Source organism: Bos taurus, chromosome 4 (genome assembly GCF_002263795.3).
Source record: "Bos taurus isolate L1 Dominette 01449 registration number 42190680 breed Hereford chromosome 4, ARS-UCD2.0, whole genome shotgun sequence".
Classification (NCBI taxonomy): domain Eukaryota; kingdom Metazoa; phylum Chordata; class Mammalia; order Artiodactyla; family Bovidae; genus Bos; species Bos taurus.
Window position 1 is genome coordinate 102782288 of NC_037331.1, and position 20100 is coordinate 102802387.

The 20100-nt window shown below is 38.4% G+C and overlaps 1 protein-coding gene across 3 annotated transcripts in view; it reads left to right on the forward strand.

The window, feature by feature from the left end:
* Nucleotides 1–473: 473 nt before the first annotated feature.
* The window catches only part of UBN2 (ubinuclein 2), a 79276-nt gene continuing 59649 nt past the window's right edge, over nt 474–20100 (forward strand). For 2 of the 3 annotated variants that reach the window (XM_005205870.5, XM_024990845.2), the window contains exons 1-2: nt 474–1180; nt 6275–6367. In XM_005205870.5, the coding sequence (XP_005205927.1) occupies nt 710–1180; nt 6275–6367 (564 nt within the window). In that variant the 5' untranslated portion in view covers nt 474–709. The remainder of the gene's footprint in view (nt 1181–6274; nt 6368–20100) is intronic. The other variant, NM_001193208.1, reaches the window with a different exon arrangement.

Below are 20100 nucleotides of genomic sequence, written 5' to 3' on the forward strand. Positions count from 1 at the left end.
GCCATTTCCTTTCTTCCCCTGACATTTCGGGCTGCCGGGGCGCTGGGCGGGCAGACACCGAGGCTGGTGTTTGCGGCCTTCTACTCTTTCCCCGCATCGGCCTTGACTAACCAGCTGACAACCCCAACTCCCTAGAAGCGACAGAGACAGAGAGAGACAGAGAGAGAGAGATGACCGGGCGCCATAGCTAGGTCGGTCCCAGGCACATCTCCACGCTCGCCACTGAGCGCCCCTCGGGTTTCCAGGTGCGAACAGGAAGCTTCTCGCGAACCCCCAGACCCCTCCCCTTTAGAAAGGGCGCAGACAGCGTCTCTGTTTCCATGGAAACCGGTCCTGCCATGATGTCACTTCCGCTGACCTGTCTGGACTCCAGACTGTTGGGAGGAAAAGAGGAAAACTGAGCCACAGCCACGACGGTGGATGCGAGCGTCTCCTGTCTGCGCATGCGCCCGCTCAGCGGCCTGCTTCTATTTATGTGGGGGATCCAACATGGCGGCTGCGGCGACCCTGACGATGGCGGTGGAGCCCGTCAGAACATAGTGGCGGGGAAGGGGGCACAGTCCGCACTCACGGTGGCGTCGGCGGAGACGGCTGAGGGTGGTGGAGGGAAGAAAAGCTACAGCGAGCAAAAGGAAGGGCAGGCAGGCAAACAACTCGGCGTAGAACCGAGCGCCGGCTCGAGCGAAGGCAGAGGGCCAGAACAGTGGGGATGGCGGAGCCACGCAGAGTAGCGTTTATTAGCCTGTCACCGGTGAGGCGGCGCGAGGCCGAGTTCCCAGGGACCGAACGCGAGCCCGAGTATCCTCGCGAGCCTCCCCGGCTGGAACCGCAGCCGTACCGCGAGCCGGCCCGGACGGAGCCGCCGGCCCCGCGGGAGGTTGCCCCCAGGTCGGACGCGCAGCCCCCGCCGCGGGAGAAGCCGCTCCCTCAGCGCGAGGTCAGCCGCGCCGAGCCGCCCATGTCGCTGCAGCGCGAGCCCCCGCGGCCCGAGCCGCCGCCACCGCCGCTCCCGCAGTTGCACTTGCAGCCGCCCCCGCCGCGGGAGTCGACTTCCCGGGCCGAGCCGCAGCCGAGGCCGCCGAGGGAGACGGTGCGCCTGGAGCTGGTGCTCAAAGATCCCACCGACGAGAGCTGCGTGGAGTTCAGTTACCCGGAGCTGTTGCTGTGTGGAGAACAACGGGTACAGAAGATCCCTCCCTCATCCCCCAGACCCCGGGAGCCTCGAGACCCGTCCGCCTCCCCCCAGTGGTTTGCACCTTCCGACGCCCACCTTGCGCGTCTCGGGTCTCCGCAGAGGGTGGCTGGAAGGGGCAGGGGCCGAGCGGGTGTGCTTTTCTCTGCTCCCCTGGGTTGGCCCCGAGGCTCCTACCCGCTCCACCGACCATCCTCCCCTACCCCCCGCATCCTGCTCTCGCTCCCGCTCCAAACGCTGTTCGGATCTGGCTTTTCCTTGCACCTTTCGAAACCTCAGGTTTCCTCTGTGCCTTCTACAAAAAAAACCTGGGGGCCCTGCAAGTTGCGTTGTTGGGTTTTGCTTGCGGACCTCCAGCAGTCGGTAGAAAGGAAGAGAAAACCTGGGGGACACGCCCCCCAGTGTGAAGCAGAGACATTGTGTAACCCCTCCAGGATCATCTTCACCTTCGTCGCTGTTTGTTGTTGTGGGCGCTGAGATGTGCTTCTGAGCGTGGGGTATTTTTCTTAATTGAAGGGGATTTAAAAGTAATCTAAACATTTTCAGACTAAGGATTCCACTTTAGGAATGAAGGATACCTGAGCTAGTTATCTGGTTCCTTATTTTTCTCTTTCGTGTTGATATTGGTAAACCTTTTAAGCTTTGTTTTCTCTAGTGTTCATGCAGCAATTGAATGGGAGGGTGTCTCTCGTTTTATTTGGCGCTTACCATCATATTCTTATTTGAGTGTACATATCATTAGTTTATTGGTTCTAGTTGAAGGATATTGCACTTGGCCATTGTGATTTTTGGATGATGAAAATAATGTTAGCTTTGAATTTCTAAAAACTTTATTAAAAATACCTAGGTATGCCTTTGGTGGAACTGGTGAACAATGGAGATAGGAGAGGGGCTTGTTGGTAGCTGTAATTTTTATTGTTGGTTGGTGATCTTCAGAAGTAAGCTAGAAAGGGAAATGATGGAGTAAGTGTAATAAGAACAATTTCCTCTGTTGTTTAGAGACTATTCTGTTTATTAGGTTTTGCTTTAGCACTCGTCTAATGGACCCCAGAAGTCACTTGTTTTATTTTCATCCTTGGTTATCTTTATAGTTGAAATGAATAACTTAGTTTAAAAATACCATATTAAACAGTGTCATTAGATTTTGTTTGTTGTAAAGCCGGCCAATCTTTTGATCATTATTTACAAATACTGTTGCGTGATCAAATCATTACTAAGTGTTTGCAACCAAAATGAATTGTTAAGGATAGAGATCATTTTGGTCATTTCTACACAACATTTTGCCCTTTAGACTCACTTTAGTGCCCATGTTATTCATAAAGTGATGGCATATTTTTCCTCCAAAGAATTTTGAGAATATTGGACTGAAGCATTTTTCCAAAAAATTGTGCTATATTTGATCTTCTAATCTAAAGAAGGTTTGCAGTTGTACTCCCTAATCTACTTCATAAATTATAGGTGATTATATTGGGGAAAAAATACATAATAATGACTAACATTTACTGATTTCTCACTGTGTGCTAAACACAGTTCTAATTGTGGCTTGTGGAGTTTAAGTCCAGCAGAACTGCATGAGAAAAAACCTTCATCCCCAATTTACAAAGAGGTGGCTGGTTCCCAGAGTGCTCATATATCATCTTATTAGTACTTTTTCCCATATGCTAGTACCAATTCTTAATAAAAACAGAATTCTTACAATTTACTCATATAGTATAAATTTAGAAAGTCCTGCCCAATTGAACTGAAAAAAGAATTATAGTAGAAATACAAAAACCTCTGTTATGATCTTTATGCTATAATATTCATGGGATGATAGACTAATAATAGATATGTATCTTTTAATTATTAAGTTGATTTTGACACCCTACCCTATTAATTTGATAATATCAGAACTAATAATTAAATGTACTAGGAGAAAGGTGAATAATTCATTTAATTTTTCTTTTACACTATCAGTTTGTGGTGTATTAGTCTAGTTATCTTGTACATTCAGCCATATATCATTTGACATATTCCATTTAACCAAAATATCCATTGTTTATACATACAGTGTGCCTTTGCAACAAATATTTGCCAGATTTTCCTATGATTATTCCCAGTGAACATATTTATTACATAAGGAAGTATAGAAAACACCTTTCTAAATGAAGTTGTCACATTTCCATGAAAGGAAATCCTGGGAAGAGAAACCAGGAAAAGGCAAAATGTAAGCAATAGAATTAATCTGCAAAGTGGAGATTCCCAGCTTTGGTTTTTCTTCCCCTCAGGAGGAGTCCAGTTTATTTTCAGTGATGATGGAATATTTTCAAAATAGTTTTTAAATTTTGTGGTGACTTAGTGGCTAAGTCATGTCCGACTATTTCGACCCCATGGACTGTAGCCTGCCAGGTTCCTCTGTCCATGGGATTCTCCAGGCAAGAATACTGGAGTGGGTTGCCATTTCCTTCTCCATGGGATCTTCCTGACCCAGGAATAGAACCCAGGTCTCCTGCATTGCAGGAGATTCTTTACCGACTGAGCTATGAGGGAAGCCCTCATTTTGCCTTATTGTAATTGAACAACATACTATGTAGCAGGTTAAGAGTAGCAAGGGAAGGAAAAGAGATCTTGTAAAATTAAAAGAAGGAAACTTTCTGCAATATTGAGATAGCTGTCTATTACCCAGTAAGATTTTACTTGATAGATATGTAAGTATAAAAAACCTGTTACATGTGAGTACAATCTGTACTGGGGTGAATTTAAACCATCTTTCATAAATATATAACAGTAAAACCCCTATTAACTAAATGCAGTCAGGAATTTTTCTAAACTTACTTATTTATAAGGGAAAACATAATCAAATGAGCAGGTGTTGGCAAAATATGGAAAACAAAACCCACTCTAGTTGTCAGAACACAGATTAGCTAAACCCTTAACCTTGTCTGCAGAGCATTGATCCTGGTTGAGGTGGAGGCACTGTAATCATCTCTATCCTGAAAGAGTAATTTGTTCACCTTTTCTGGCTCAGGGGAATTGATACACAAGAAATTCTTTTTTAACTCTTAGTAAACCAGAGAATCACTTAACCAGAAAACATCTTCCCTTAAGCATGATTAATTGAGCATTTTGTATAAAAATAAATGATTACAGTGGTAATGTGATTATACTGTTACCAGAGCATTCTGTGGTATTCCATTATTTGTCATACTGCATATTTTGGATAACATATATGAAAGCTCTTCTGAAAATGGTGTTAATTAGTTAACATCAAAGGAAAGAATTGTTGCATCAATTTTGCCTATGGGTTGATCGGTTATTTTGGTATTTACTAATTATTAGGTCTTTTCACCCCAAAAATGTAAAGCTTAGAGCCTTAATTTTGAAAGTGAGTCAGTTTCCTTAAATTTACTTTTATAGATTATCAAGAGTAAATAAGTGATTTAATTTTGCTGCCTATATAAAAATCCACATATAAAATATTTGATAATGGTTTATAAGGTGATTCTTATTTAAAATATCTATCCATGTGTTTATATTTGCTCATATAGAAGTGGGTCAGATCAGTAGTGAGATGTAGTGTTTGGACTCCATCGTGATATGAGGAACAGTTTATAATGGCAAGGCACAGTGGTTGTTGACTGTCCTTAACTCTGATCTCGTGTTAAGGCTGTCCCCTGCACATGCCTGGTGCTTCTTGTTTCATCACCTTTCTGCTTGCTTGCTTGCTTTTTTTGTTTCTGTCATTTATGTTTTGTTTCTTTCCTTTCTTGTTTCATCACCTTGCTGCTGTTTTGTTTCCTTCAGGTCATATTTATATTTTCCTTTGATAACTCCTGTTGGGATAAAGGACTGTACATGTTATTTAATAGATAATTTTCAAAATTGATTTAAAAGTTCCTTTAAGCTTTAAAATGTATCCTTTCATTCTAATGCCTCCTAAGTATGATGAATTGTTTTGTATTCATTCTGTCCATGTTTTTCGATTAATCATGTCTCAGCCTTTATAGCCAGGATAAAATATCTTGGTTTCAAAGTTTGCAAAACGTCATCCCTTCTACATTTTTTCTTGACCTTCAGGGCAAATCTGTGTCTAATATTTCAGCTGTAATGTACTCTCATTTTAATTACTGCTTGAAGATGGTACGTCAGTTAAAGCATTTAGCCTTTTTTTCCATGAACTTTCTAGTCAGTTGTTCATAATTAGATTATGTGTAGCTCCTTGTTTTGTTTTTTTTGTATATTGAAATGTATCTATCTATCTATATATATATATATATGAAGTGTGTCTGTGAAATAGTAAGCTTGAGTAAAAGATGTGATGTGTCTTTTTGTTTATTTTGATCAGTAGGTGGTAAATGCAGGATCCTAGCTGTATGTTTTAAACTGTGCTTTATAGTAGATTTTAACTCTACCTGCTAAAAGGAAGCCTTGATAATGTAAGCTGTAGCTATCAAATTTTTCTGCCTTGTTTAGAAGTCGTATGAATTTCTTGAATGGATATTCATTGACAGGATGTAGATGATATAGAGCTTGTCTGTGCTTGGCCTTAGCAAAAAGCTGTAGCAGCTACAGATACTCCAGTGCTAACTCAGGGCAGATGATTAAATGATAATTGTAATAAACTTTTAGAAGCAAAAGATTTTCTGACCAAATTGGTTAATCTTTGTTGGGAAGTTATAGGTGTTTTGTTTTTTTTTTTTAACCTAATTTTCTTGGGTTTCTTTGGCCTTTTTATTTTGGATAGGGTAACCATAGATCATTTTGTGACTGAAGACAATTTGAATTGTTGAGTTTTTAACTGTTGAAAAACTTTAAAATGTGTAAGAGTCCATTAAAACTGCAAATATTTTTGCTATAAACCAACATGTCTTTCTAATTAGTTTTTTTTTAATTTTTGAATTTTTAAAAAATTAAAATGGATTTTTCAAATGAAGTGTAGTTGATTTACAGTGTTAGTTTCTTTTTAAATTACTTTTTAATGCTTCTAATTTATTTGTTAATATTTGGAAAAATTGACTTATTTACTAAATTTTAAAGATATAGTCAACTGTAATTGAAGTAATACTAATACTTCTGTTTCTTTTACCATTCACTTTGAATCAGAAAAAGCCTGTTTACACAGAAGACCCATTCAATGATGATCATCAAGAGAGGCAAGAAGTGGAAATGTTGGCTAAGAAGTTTGAAATGAAATATGTGAGTATAATAAACTTCACTCAGGTAATTTTATCCTATTGGCCTATTTTTTTTTTTTCCCTGTGACTGGTTGGGAGGGCTTATGACATCCATTGCTCACATTATCTTGTTCTAATAAATTGAACCCAGATGAATGGTTAGATGATCAAAGAAAGATTCCAGTAGGTTTGTGGTGGCTATAGTAGTAACTGTCATTTCTTGTACTCCTTCTGGAGTTTCAGCAGTTTGCTTATCATTACCTACAATCCTTGTAACAGCACTGCAAGGTAAGTGACATTGACCACATTTACAGATGAGGAAAGAGGTCTGAGCTTAAGGTTAAATAACTGATCTAAGGTCACATGTACTGATGGCAGAAATGAGACTGCATTTCCAGGTCTGTTTAGCTTAATCCTTTGCTCTTTCCACTGCCATTGAGAACACTGCTTTAATTCCTTTGGTGTAGTAGTTCTTAAGCCTTCCTGCCTCTTAAGTGTTTAAGAGATTTTGAATGTGTGTCCTTCTAGGCCACTTACAGGATCAGTCAAGAAGCAGCATGAAATTTCTTTATAAGTGCCTTGTCTACCTTAAAAATCCATGTGCATTTTATAAACTGTGCCACAATAGATTAGTGTTTGTTTTAATATAAAAATAAATTTGAATTTCCTGATTGTGAAATTGCTTACTATTATTCTCATTTTTTCTGATATAGTTGACTTGGTTGGAAAATCCCTCCCATACCCTTCCCATGTTTATTCTATGGCTTTAACTACCCCTGTCTCGTTGCTCAGACCTGACCCAAGAGAAGCAAGACCTTACCTCTCTTATGGTTCCCCTGAGAGCACTGGAAAGTATCTCACAGAGATAGGACATCAGCTCACACTAGCCCCGTCATTCGTGTTATCTTCAGAGTGCAGTTAGGGTGGCTGTAGTAGTAACTGTCATTTCTCGGTGATCTTGGTGAGCACTTGTGAGGAAACAGTTTGAGGGGAGGAAAATAGATGAGAATGTTTTGAAATGTGGGTCAGGTTCTAGGTCATACTTTGCCAGCTGCTAATTGTATCCATTGGTGAGTTTATTTAACCTCTTTGTGCCAAAGTTTTCTTCCCTGTAAATTTGAGAAGTTCAGATTTTTCCCATCCTTCTCTGGCTCTGTATTCTGTGGCTGTATAATATCCTGAGGGGTGCACTGATGGAAAGAATAGCCAAAGTTGTTACACTGATTTGTAGTGTTAATTATAATGCAGTGTTCTCAGATTATAAATCCTGAAATAGCTGTTTATAATTTTTATACAAATTAATAAATACTTGGGTTAAATTTAGTGTTTTAACCAGCTAGTACATTTTACATGGTTCAAATTCAAAAGTATGGAGTGAAAAATCTTCCTTTTATTCTCTTGTCCACCCACCTAATCTCATTTCCAAGAGGCAAATAGTGTTCTTGAGTGTCCTTCCCAAAGATATTTTATGTGTATCTTTCTGTATACATTATTCCTTCCCCTACCGCCACCCTTTTACACATATAGCAGAATACATGATTCTGCTCTTTGCTTTTTTCATTTCCTATATCATGGAGATTTTTTTTCATATCCAGGTAAAGGGAGCTTTCTCTCTTTTTCAGAGCTACATGGTATTCGGTTGTATGGAAATATCACAGTTTATTTAACTAGTCCCCACATAATTGCAAAATTGTTTCCAAAAATTTGCTTTTCTAATAGTGCTACAGTAAATTATTTAGTAGCATGGCATTTCATACTACTTCAAGTTTATCTGTAGAACAAATTCCTAGAAGGGGATTTTTTAGGTCAAAACATTTATGCATATATATTTTTGGTATATACTGTATTATCAAATTAGGAGTTTCAGTTATTACTCTCTACTCCCTCCAACACTCTTATTAAAATGTTTTTTTCCCCCATGGGTTATAAAACCAAGGGTTACAATTGCCCTTTGAAAATGGAAGACTCCCAGCATATCCTATAAAGAAGGAACCTCACAGTTTGCATTAAATCTTATTGGAGATCTTTCCTGGCATAGAAAAACCAGTGTCCAAAAGAAGTTGGTTGATGTGTAAAATTGTTTTATGTGATTAGGATATACTCAAGCACTGTCATTTTGCAAGGATAAAATGTTACTCTTGTTATCATTGAATTTAATGGACTATATTTCTTCCCTAGTTTTTTATTTTGACTGCTGACTCTTTTATTTCATTCTAAGTAGAGATTTAAAATATTCTGCCTCATCAAGGTTTTATGTACATAAATCTAAAAGCATGCCATGAATATCATAACAGTGAATGTTATGTATGCATATTATTACAAGTTATTTGGAACCTTTTAAGAAAATCATCAGACTCTTAAGTGACCTGTGAGAAGATATCTTGTCCGCTCTAGGCTCCAGGCTTCATAAAAGATCACTTAAACAGCAGAGATTTTCATTGGTGTTTAAAGACAGTATATGTAGATGTCTATATGTATAGTTATACATATATGACAATTGTTTATATAAGCACCATATGTGTATTTATATTTTAACTAAAAGAAAATCTTTTAGATATCTGCAAAATGTTAACCCACCAAAGTTCGATTACTTTTTGTGCATATGACAAAAAAATGACTTAGTTTTTTGAGGTTTATAAAACACAAATAAAACTTGTATCCCTAGCTACCTTTTCTTCTTACTTTTTTCCCTTTTGTAATATAACTTAGATGTCCTTGTCATTATTTCTGAAAATCACTTAAGGTTATTTCTGACCTTTTGTTTCTTGGAACAAGAGATGGAGATAATTTGTTAAATTCTGTATATAAATAATGAAATATTTGAGTATTTATGTTGGACATACAAAGAATCATGTTATTTGCCGCCTCCTGGAGAAACTTTAAAAATAATTGGGAAGACAAAACATATGACACACAAATGCAGTGTCTGTGGAAATGAATGACTCTCCTTTGGGGACCTAAAATTGAGTAGAAGAGCCAGTCTCATTCTTGAAATTGGGAGGAATTTTGGAGACTTGAATGGATCCTTTGAACCTCCTTTCCACCCTATGTAGACTTACACTGGATGAGAGGCAGCAGCAGCAGCGGGCTGTAGTGGAAAGAACCCAGGGTTATGATTTAATGAAGCTGCATTCTAATCTTCTCTTTGCCATAACTAGCTGGGTTACCTTAGTGAAACCTCTTGGCTTCTTTGTGCTTTAGTATGTGTGAGGTGAAAGTAAGGTCTGCTTAGTCAACTTTATAACACAAAAGTTTTGTCAGCATAAGATGAAAAATAGATTGTTAATGTTTAAAATGTTTAAAGTGCTATCTAAATGCGAAATGCTGTTTAGTCACTTAAACATATCATTCTTTTCTCTGAAAAATAATTTATTTCAGGAAATAGCAAGTAACAGATTAATTTTGCAAAAAAAGACATTAAAAAACCAATATTTTTCTCTCTCTTTTAGGCAGATATATTAACCTGGCCTCCTGATTACCCAGAGGGCTAGACCTATGCAGAGAATTACTTCATTGGATAAAACAGAAATTAAAGCTTATCATTCTTGTGGAGAGTTGCTTTATTCTGTACTTGTCGTAAATTCTTTGTACATAAACATCTGTGTGGTTTTAACCTCTTAATTGACAACCCCACTGATTTTGATCTCCTTCAGGCATTTTGTTCCATGTAGCCTTTATCTTTGGTCCTCCAATCACTTGTTACATATTCTTCTTAACTGTTTTGTCTTCTTACAGACCACAATAGATTATTTGGAGCCCTTTAAGAAAAATTATTGGCCAACAATGACTTGGGAGAAGATATCTTTTCCAAGCCTAGACTCTCACAAAAAAGAGTACGGTTAAACAACAAATGGGGATATTATTGCCCTATAGTTTATACTGTCCTGTAGTTATTTTAGTGTTTGAAATTCAGGAGTAGCAAATTCAGATGTCCTCAGTTGTGCACTGATCAATCAGTGAAGCAAGTCTGATGGACACTGAAAGTGGGGGATTCTTCCAAACGGAAGACAGACAGCACATGCCCTGTCTGAAGGGGACACTGCTGCTCGGTTCCAGCCTTTGTTAACTTTGCAGGAATTTGGCCTTAGGGTTGCCAAATCTTTCCATTTCTCAAAAGAATGCTGAAATCTGCATTTTACTCTATTATTCTTACTTTTAAATGTTGCCTTCTAACTAAAACACCTCCTGGGCTGGCCAAAATATATCTGAGGGCCGTATTTGGCTCTCAAGCTTTTGTTTGAGACCTCTGTATACTTGGTTCACCTTTTTTTTTTCCCCTAATACATTTAACTTGTCAGTTCATCTACTTTTTACATTCTGCCCTTTCTCTTCTGTGAGCAGGGTGGCTGGTGGTACATGTGGGGGCCTATACCATTTCTACTGTGATGGAGCATGCATTTGTATGAAGATTCAGAGAACTGGGCAAGCTAAACTCAGTTGGGGATTTCCAGATAAGGAGAAAAATAGGATGCATTGAGATGTGGCCGGGTCCAAGAGAGATGTTAGTGATAAATTCTGTGATTTGTTGGAAAGCCTGTGAGGCCAGTTTGTGGGCTTTTTGTATATATAGCTGTTACTTATGCTGGAGAGGAGTTACGTGAAGGGGGAGCAGGTGACCACCTAAGGGAGAAAGGAAGACTGCCTGTGGCGTATAGGATGCACTTTATCCTGCTGCCGTTGCTTGTGGATAGAAGGACTAAGACAGCTTTGGTAGTTGAAAAGCAGTGATAACAAATTATGGGGCATATAGAACCCTGTATTGAATGATTGGTTTGTGTTTTTCCCCCCTTCTGTCCTATTTTTATTGTCTGTTGTATTTCCTGTTACATTACTTGTCAAATAATGTGACAGTGTGTCAGTTCAGTTCAGTCGCTCGGTCATGTCCAACTGTTTGCGACTCTCACATCCATACATGACTACTGGAAAAACCATAGCCTTGATTAGATGGACCTTTGTCAGCAAAGTAATGTCTCTGCTTTTTAATATGCTGTCTAGGTTGGTCATAACTTTTCTTCCAAGAAGCAGGCATCCTCTAGTTTCATGGCTGCAGTCACCATCTGCAGTGATTTTGGAGCTCAAGAAAATAAAGTTTGTCACTGTTCCCATTGTTTGCCCATCTATTTGCCATGAAGTGATGGGACCAGATGCCATGATCTTAGTTTTCTGAATGTTGAGTTTTAAGCAGCTTCTTCATTCTCCTCTTTCACTTTCATCAAGAGGCTCTTCAGTTCCTCTTCGTTTTAGGCCATAAGGGTGGTGTCATCTGCATATCTCAGGTTACTGATTTCTCCAGGCAGTCTTGATTCCAGCTTGTGCTTCATCCATCCCGCCATTTTGCATGATGTACTCAGCATATAAGTTAAATAAGCAGGGTGACAATATACAGCCTTGACATACTGCTTTCCTAATTTAGAACCAGTCTGTTGTTCCATGTCCAGTTCTAACTGTTGCTTCTTCACCTGCATGCAGATTTCTCCGGAGGCAGGTCAGGTGCTCTGGGTAGTCCCATCTCTTGAAGAATTTTCCACAGTATGTATTTCCTCAGTATGTGACGGTATGCATTCAGCATCAGTTGCTAAATTATTTTTTGGAAAAAGAGCAATATAGGTATTCAGCACTTACTTCTACCTAGAATATATCAAAATGGTTGTTGTACACTCATAATAAATAGTTAAGTCCAAGTTTTGACATTTGGCATTTGTCGTGTTGGTTATTGTAGGCAGGAAGTAGAATACAGTTTAAAGAGACCACCATAACTTCCTCATTCCCAGTCTTAAGACTCCACATGTTGAGGCTAAATATGTATAGTACTTCCCAGTTCAGTTTTTAGATATTTCTGTATTGTGTATGTTTTTCTGAGGCCATGTATACTCTAGATTAGAGCATGTAATGAAGTTTGGTTTGATGGGTGTAGACTTGTTCTCTAAGCCTGCGAGGCCATAGGATGACATGTGATGGTTGGAAGATTTGTTTTAGTGATTTTTCTCACTTTCTTACCCCAGCATCTTGAAAGATCATGCTGTCCTAGAACTGGATATAACTTCAATAATCTAAAGGGAAGTGCTTAACCCAATATCTGATACCTTGCAGTTAAAACTGTTTGAATCTCAATGACTCTCTAAACAGGAAGACATGTATTCTTCCAGGCATTTATTAGCCTTTATAAAGTCACATTGTGACTTTAAAATCTGCTTATTATACCACAAAGATTTTGAACCCACCTCTAGTGCTTTGATTTTGGACTTTCTGAACCCTTAAGTGGCTTCATATTTATTTTAAAAGAGAGGATAGGGGTAGATTTGATGGTGTAAAAGTTATGAGCAGTCTTATAAGTAAGGCATTTGATGGAGTTGAGTTAACACTTTTTAGTAAAAAAGTATATAAAAAGTCATTCTTTTGGTATGGCTTTTAAAACTGATTTTGTTCGATTATGTTTTAAAGAATGGCAATGTCTTGGCATAACTAATTTTCAATGAAATTGGCTTCTTCATAGTATATACTAAACTGAGTTGAAAGGAAATATATTTTTGTACTTAAAATAATTGTAAATTATTTGAAAAGTGTCCTCAAATGTGAGAGTGATGTAAGTGGATATCAGAAAGCATTTATGTGCCCTGTCTGGGAATTTTAAGGATTCTGTCTGCTCTTCATATTATTAGATCATCATCCACACTTGCTGAGGCATTTGAGCTTCCTTGAGAACTTCCTGGGAGAAGGCACTGGCACCCCACTCCAGTACTCTTGCCTGGAAAATCCCATGGACAGCGGAGCCTAGTAGGCTGCAGTCCATGGGGTTGCTAAGAGTCGGACACGGCTGAGCAACTTCACTTTCACTTTTCACTTTCATGCATTGGAGAAGGAAATGGCCACCCACTCCAGTGTTCTTGCCTGGAGAATCCCAGGGACGAGGGAGCCTGGTGGGCTGCCGTCTGTGGGGTCGCACAGAGTCAGACACAACTGAAGTGACTTAGCAGCAGCAGCAGCAGCAGAGAACTTCCTGGGCTGGTTTTCCTCTATTTGTTTTGGCCTTATACTAAATCGTGTCCCTAAGAATGAACTTGGTAAAGCAGTTTGGGCCAGCTTGTTAATACTACCACAAAATGAATTCTACTTAAAAAGCACATGTATATTTAACTTCTGTTGACCAGTAATAGTGTGGTACTGCAAATACAATAAAAATGTAAAATAATAGCCTTTTAAAGCAGTCTGATGGGTGTGGTTTTTCAAAGGGCAAGAGAGAATTGTCCCCTCAAATAATAGTTTCTTTATTGCAGTTAACAATTCTAATTGCTTGCCATGACATGCCTTTTTAAGTCCTTGGCCTCTTTAAGCTAAATAAATTTCTCTTCATCTTCTTTAAATCCCATAGGAACAGTTGAGAATCAGCAGTTTTAGGGTATTTGGGAGGAAGGTTCTGTATCCATAAGTGGTGATTATAGAAATCTGAGTATACTGTTTCTTTGTTGTTAAGTCAGCTCTTGACTGACTTTCCACTGACTTAAATCTCTACCTTTTTCTGTTGGTAGGTTAAGGAAATTAGTAAAGGTGGAAGATAAGGTTGTGATAGGGCTGCAGCAACTATCTGTATGACCAGCAGATATTTTCTCCTTGGTTATCAAACTGGAGTTTTGGCAGTGTCATGCTTCTGTCTTCCGTAGGTGATCGATGAAAGTTGGTTATTAGTTTAGGGTTATTATAACTTGGAGGCAATAGGTGGTTCTGTAAGTTTGTTTTCCATTTTGGTGTTCCAGTATAATTAGACTTCATTGGCTTGAAACACTGATTATCAGGTTAAGTTCTAATGACTCGGTAAGCCATTTTTTTCTGAGTCATGGTATGTGAACTAGTGCCCTCTAGGAATAGATTTAAAGGGATTTCTTCATCTTATATGTAGCAAAATTCAAAGGCTTTTAAAATTTGGAAAATAAAATTTGCATTGCTTTAAGATGCATTTACTGTGTAAACTATAATATCAATAATTGCAGGAGGCCAGACAATTTATCAGGTAAGGGTTTGATGCTACTGAGAAGTATTTTTGCTAAAGATACTGGACAAGAGAGCAGCTCAAAATAGGCCTAGTAGGAAAGACATGATAATACAGTCCTTTGCCAATCTGTCTTGAGTTTCTTTAGGTGAATTTAATATTTTTAGATTAAAAAAAAAAGAAATTTCACTGGTGGCCTAGAGGTCAGGATTCCAGACTTTCTTTGCTGTAGTTCTGGATTCAGTCCCTGGTTGGGGAACTGAGATCCTGCCAGCCAAAGTCTCCCTTCACTGCTACTTCCAATTATATCCCTTCCACACTGGTAATAACCATGGTTATCCACTGGTTATAATTCTTTGAGCTTTATATATATAAAGCTATATATATAGCTATAGATGTATATTGTTGTGTTTTTCTTAAATGAAATCCTTCTGTTTGTATGATAGTTGAATAAACAACTTGTTATTTTTAATGTTGTCTCTGTGATTACCAGTTAGGTTGAGCACTTCCAGATACTTAGTGAATATCAGTATTAGTTTTTCTGTGAATAGCCTGAACTGTACATAACATTTGGTAAATTGTTCTTGTTACCTTCTATATTATTGAATAGTCTTCTACCACATTGTTTTAAAATGGCTGTTAATATTGAATAGGTTTGTCATAGTATATATAATTTATACCTTTATCATTGTTATGGTGCTATAATTGATATGAGCTTGGGAAAATCCTTATACTTCTAAGATCCTATTTTTAGAGGCATTTTAGTTTGATTAATACTCTTAGGTAAAGAATTAGCCATTTTGGTTGCTATCATTGACAAGTGTCACATTTCCTTATTTAACCATTTTACTGAATATAATAGGGATTCAGTGCTATCATTTCCATTGGTAATTACTGGTATCTTTGACTAGACTTAAATGTTCCTAAATCTCTCTACTTATGTGTAAGTTACTAGACTTATGCATAAGTCTCATTGTGCTCATTAAAATAGAACCTATTTGTTTTCCAAGATTTCCCTGGATAAGTCTTTTATAGGCAAATAATTGTGCCTAGACAAAAAAATACATTAGGAGAGCAGAAAAAGATCATTGTGATTTTGAGTGGAAAACATCTAGGAGAAAAGCTTTACAACTTGGGCTAAGCTGTAAAGGGTGGGAGTATTCAGAGAGGAGTAAGAGATTATTCCAAATAAGGGGAAAGCATGAGGAAAGATAAGCCAGCATGTTTGGGAGGAGAGTGGGTATATAAACTGAATGGATTAAAGTGCTCAAGTGAAAAAAAAGTTGGAAAGGTAGTTTTGAGTTAGCATGTAGAAGGCATTTAATTAATGCCATAGTAAGAGTTTTGGATTTATTTTGTAATACGATGCTTCTGAAGTATTTTGAGCAAGGAAATGATACGAAATGATATTTTAGAAATGTTAGATGATATTAAGCAGGATGAATGAAGGATTAATATGAGGAAATAATGTGACAAAACTAGGCAGCATATTAAAAAGCAGAGACATTACTTTGCGGACAAAAGCTATGGTTTTTCCAGTAGTCATGTATGGATGTGAGAGTTGAACCATAAACAAAGCTGAGCGCTGAAGAATTGATGCTTTTGAACTGTGTTGGAGAGGACTCTTGAGAGTCCCTTGGACTGCAAGGAGATCAAACCAGTCAATCCTAAAGGAAATCAGTTCTGAATATTCCATTGGAAGGACTGATGCTGAAGCTGAAGCTCCAATACTTTGGCCTTCTGATGAGAAGAACTAACTCATTGGAAAAGACCCTGATGCTGGTAAAGATTGAAGGGAGGAAGAGAAGGGGACAACAGAGGATGAGATGGTTGGATGACATCACGGACTCAATGGACATGAGTTTGACATCACCTGGAGTTGGTGATGGACAGGGAAGCCTGGCATGCTGCAGTCCACGGGCTCACAAAGTAACTGAACTGAACTGAATGGGGAAATAAAATGTTTGATGAACCGCACTGAACACACTCTAATGTAAACCTCATCAATGGGAACTGTGAGACAAGCACTGATTCTGTATATATGACTAGCTTCCCAAAGCCCCTGTCAGTATGTCAATGAGCAGAATCTTTATTTCTCTGAAGGGCTGATACAACAGACTTTGAGATGGAACTTCTACTATTATACAGGAAGTATCAGTGGTTTAGTAAGTGTTGTATTAGTAGTCAGTCGCTCAGTCATGTCTGACCCTTTACAACTCCATGCACTGTAGCCTGCCAGACTCTTTGGAATTCTCAGACAAGCATACTGGAATGGGTTGCTATTCCCTTCCCCAGGGGATCTTCCTCACCCAGAGATTGAACCTGGGTCTCCCTTATCACAGGCAGATTCTTTACCATCTGAACTATCAGGGAAACCCCTTAATATGAGGAAGGAGATGCTAGTTAAGGTTTTCATTACATTTAAGTGAAAACAATGGCCAGGATTATAAGCAATGGCAGTTAGAATGGAGAAGAAACTGTAGATGTGAATAATTATATGAACAAAGGTTTGTGGGGAGAAAGAGTTGAAGTAGAAGTATTAATGAAGAGTTTTTAAAAATTGTTATTGGAGTATAATTTAGGTACAATTCATTCATTTAAATATACAGTTTGGTGAATTTTGATAAATGTATGCTGTCCTATAACCACTACAGCAATGATGATACAGAACAGTTTCAACATCCCAGAAAGTTCACTTCTACCTCTCTACAGATAACCCTCTCCCCTCCAGCCCTGGCCCCTGGCAACCTCTGATTTATTTTGTGTTACTATAGATTTTCGGGTTTTGTTTTTTCTTTTCTAGTGTTTCCTATAAATGTCCTCTTACAGTTTTTTGTATATGGTTTCTTTAACGTGGTATAATGCTTCTGAAGTGCATCCAAGTGTTGCATGTTATCAGTAGTTATTTTTATTGGTGCAAAGCATGTGGATGTAACACTGGGTGATGGGCACTGGGTGGTTTCCAGATTGTGGCTGCTAAAAGTAAAGCTGCTCTAACATTGGAACATAAGTGTGTGTGTGTGAACATATGTCTTCATTTCTCTTGAGGAAATAGTAAGAGGGGAATTGTTAGGTCATATGATAAGTGTGTGTTTAACTTGATAAGAAACTGTCAAACTTTTCCAAAGTGGGTGTATCATTTTGCACCAGCCACGAGGGTTTGAATTGTTCCACATCCTTGTTAATAATAAACATCCCAGTGTCATCAAATTGTGTAATTTTAGTTAATAATGAAACTTTAAGGCAGAAAAGTAGAAGAATAAAATGGAACGTCTAGTGGGGAAGCTAATTTGGAGATGATTGACGGTAGGAACACTGGTGTTTTGTATTGAGTTTTATGTGTCTCTGAGTGGAAAAATGACCCAGAGGTTCTATAACTTCTCTTACAGAACTTTAAAAAAAAAACTTTATTTTTAATTGGAGGATAATTGCTTTACAATACTGTATTAGTGTCTGCTATACATCAACATGAATGAGCCATAAGTATACATATGCCCCCTCCTTTTCTTACAGAACTTTTAATAGAATAATACTTTAGAGTCAGATGGTCATGAGTTTGAAAATTGACTCTATTACTTTCTCTATGATCTTGGACAAGTTATTTATCTTCTCCAATCTTTAGTTTTTCCCATTTGTTAAATGTGAAATAATACACAGTTGTACTTAGTGTCGGTGCTGATGCAAGTTAGCACTCAGTGGATGGTGGCCATCGTCTTTATCATGATTGGTACTTAAGTATATATTTTATGCCCCCAGTAACTTGTGACTTTCTTGCAAATCTCTGCAGTTTTTCTTTCCTAATTGATCTCCTCAACTGTGTTCATTCCCCACCACTGTGGCCAGAGTGATTTTGTTAAAGCACTGATCTTTCTAGGTTATTTCCCAGTTCCAAGTGAACTGGTTACTTCCCAAGTGAACTGGGCTTCCACAAGTGATTACTTCCTCTTATCCTTGTCTGGGCATAAATATCTCAGGAAAGGCTTGATTTTGTCTTCTGTTAAGAAAAAAACCCAGTACTACTTATATTTTCCTATTTACCATTTATTTATCTTTCTCTTCTCCACAATACTGTAAAATCCATGAAGGCTGGCATTTGATAGGTGCTCAGTTAATTTGTTGAGATTATTTTCAGGTTCTTTCAGGACAAAGACTTCTTACTTAAACCTAAGGTCCTTCTGACGTCTAACATTGTTGTTTTTTTTTTTTTTAATATATACTCACTTTTTAAGAGAAATTTTATTTATTTTGGCTGTGCTGGGTCTTTGTTGCTTCATAGGATTTTCTCCAGTTGTGGTGAGCAGGGGCTACTCTCTAGTTGCGGTGCACGGGTTTCTCATTGTGGTGACTTCTCTTGTTGCAGAGCAAACTCTAGGGCAGGGGGTCATCAGTGGTTGTGGCTCCCTGGCTCTAGAGCACAGGCTTAGTGGTTCTGGGACCCAGGCTTAGTTGCTCCATGGCATGTGGGAATCTTCCTGGATCAAGGATCGAACTTGTGTCTCCTGCATTGGCAGGTGCATTCTTTACGACTGAGCCACCAGGGAAGCCCTGCTTTCTTCTTTTTTTAAAATTATTTTTTCTTAAATAATTAAGGTATAGTTTATTTGTAATGTTGTATTAGTTTCTGCTGTACAGTAAAGTGAATCAGTTATACATGTATTCACCTTTTTTTAGATTCTGTTCCAATATAGGTCATTATAGACTATTGAGTAGAGTTCCCTGTGATATTCAGTAGGTTTTTATTAGTTACCTATTTTATACATAGTAATGTGTGTATGTCAATCCCAGTCTCCCAGTTTATCCCTGCCCCCTCAGCCTTTCCCCTTTGGGTAACCATAGTTTGTTTTCTATATCTGTGACTTTATTTCTCTTTTGTAAATAGGTTCATTTATACCATTTCCTTAGATTACACATATAAGTGATAACATATAGTATTTGTCTTTCTATGTCTGACTTCACTCAGTATGGTGATCTCTAGATCCATCCATGTTGCCGCAGATGGCATTATTTTGTTCTTTTTTAATGGCTGAGTAGTATTCCATTGTGTATATGTATAACTGTTTCATGTCTTGGCTATTGTAAACAGTGGTGAAATGAATATCTGGGTACATGTACCTTTTCAAATTATGGTTTTTCTCTGGTTATATGCCTAGAAGGGAGATTGCTAGATCATATGCCAGCTCCATTTTTAGTTTTTTTTGAAGAACCTTCATACTCTTCTCCATATTGCTTCTACCAGTTTATATTCTCATAAACAGAGTAGGAGGGTTCACTTTTCTCCACACGCTTTCCAGCATTTTCTGTTTGTAGATATTTTGATGATGGCCATTCTGACCAGTGTGAGGTGATAACCTCATTGTAGTTTTGATTTGCATGCCTCTGAAAGTGGAGAGTGAAAAAGTTGGCTTAAAGCTCAACATTCAGAAAACGAAGATCATGGCAACCGGTCCCATCACTTCATGGGAAATAGATGGGGAAACAGTGTAAACAGTGTCAGACTTTATTTTTCTGGGCTCCAGAATCACTGCGGATGGTGACTGCAGCCATGAAATTAAAAGACGCTTACTCCTTGGTCGGAAAGTTATGACCAACCTAGATAGCATATTCAAAAGCAGAGACATTACTTTGCCAACCAAGGTCCGTCTAGTCAAGGCTATGGTTTTTCCTGTGGTCATGTATAGATGTGAGAGTTGGACTGTGAAGAAGGCTGAGCACCGAAGAATTGATGCTTTTGAAGTGTGGTGTTGGAGAAGACTCTTGAGAGTCTCTTGGAC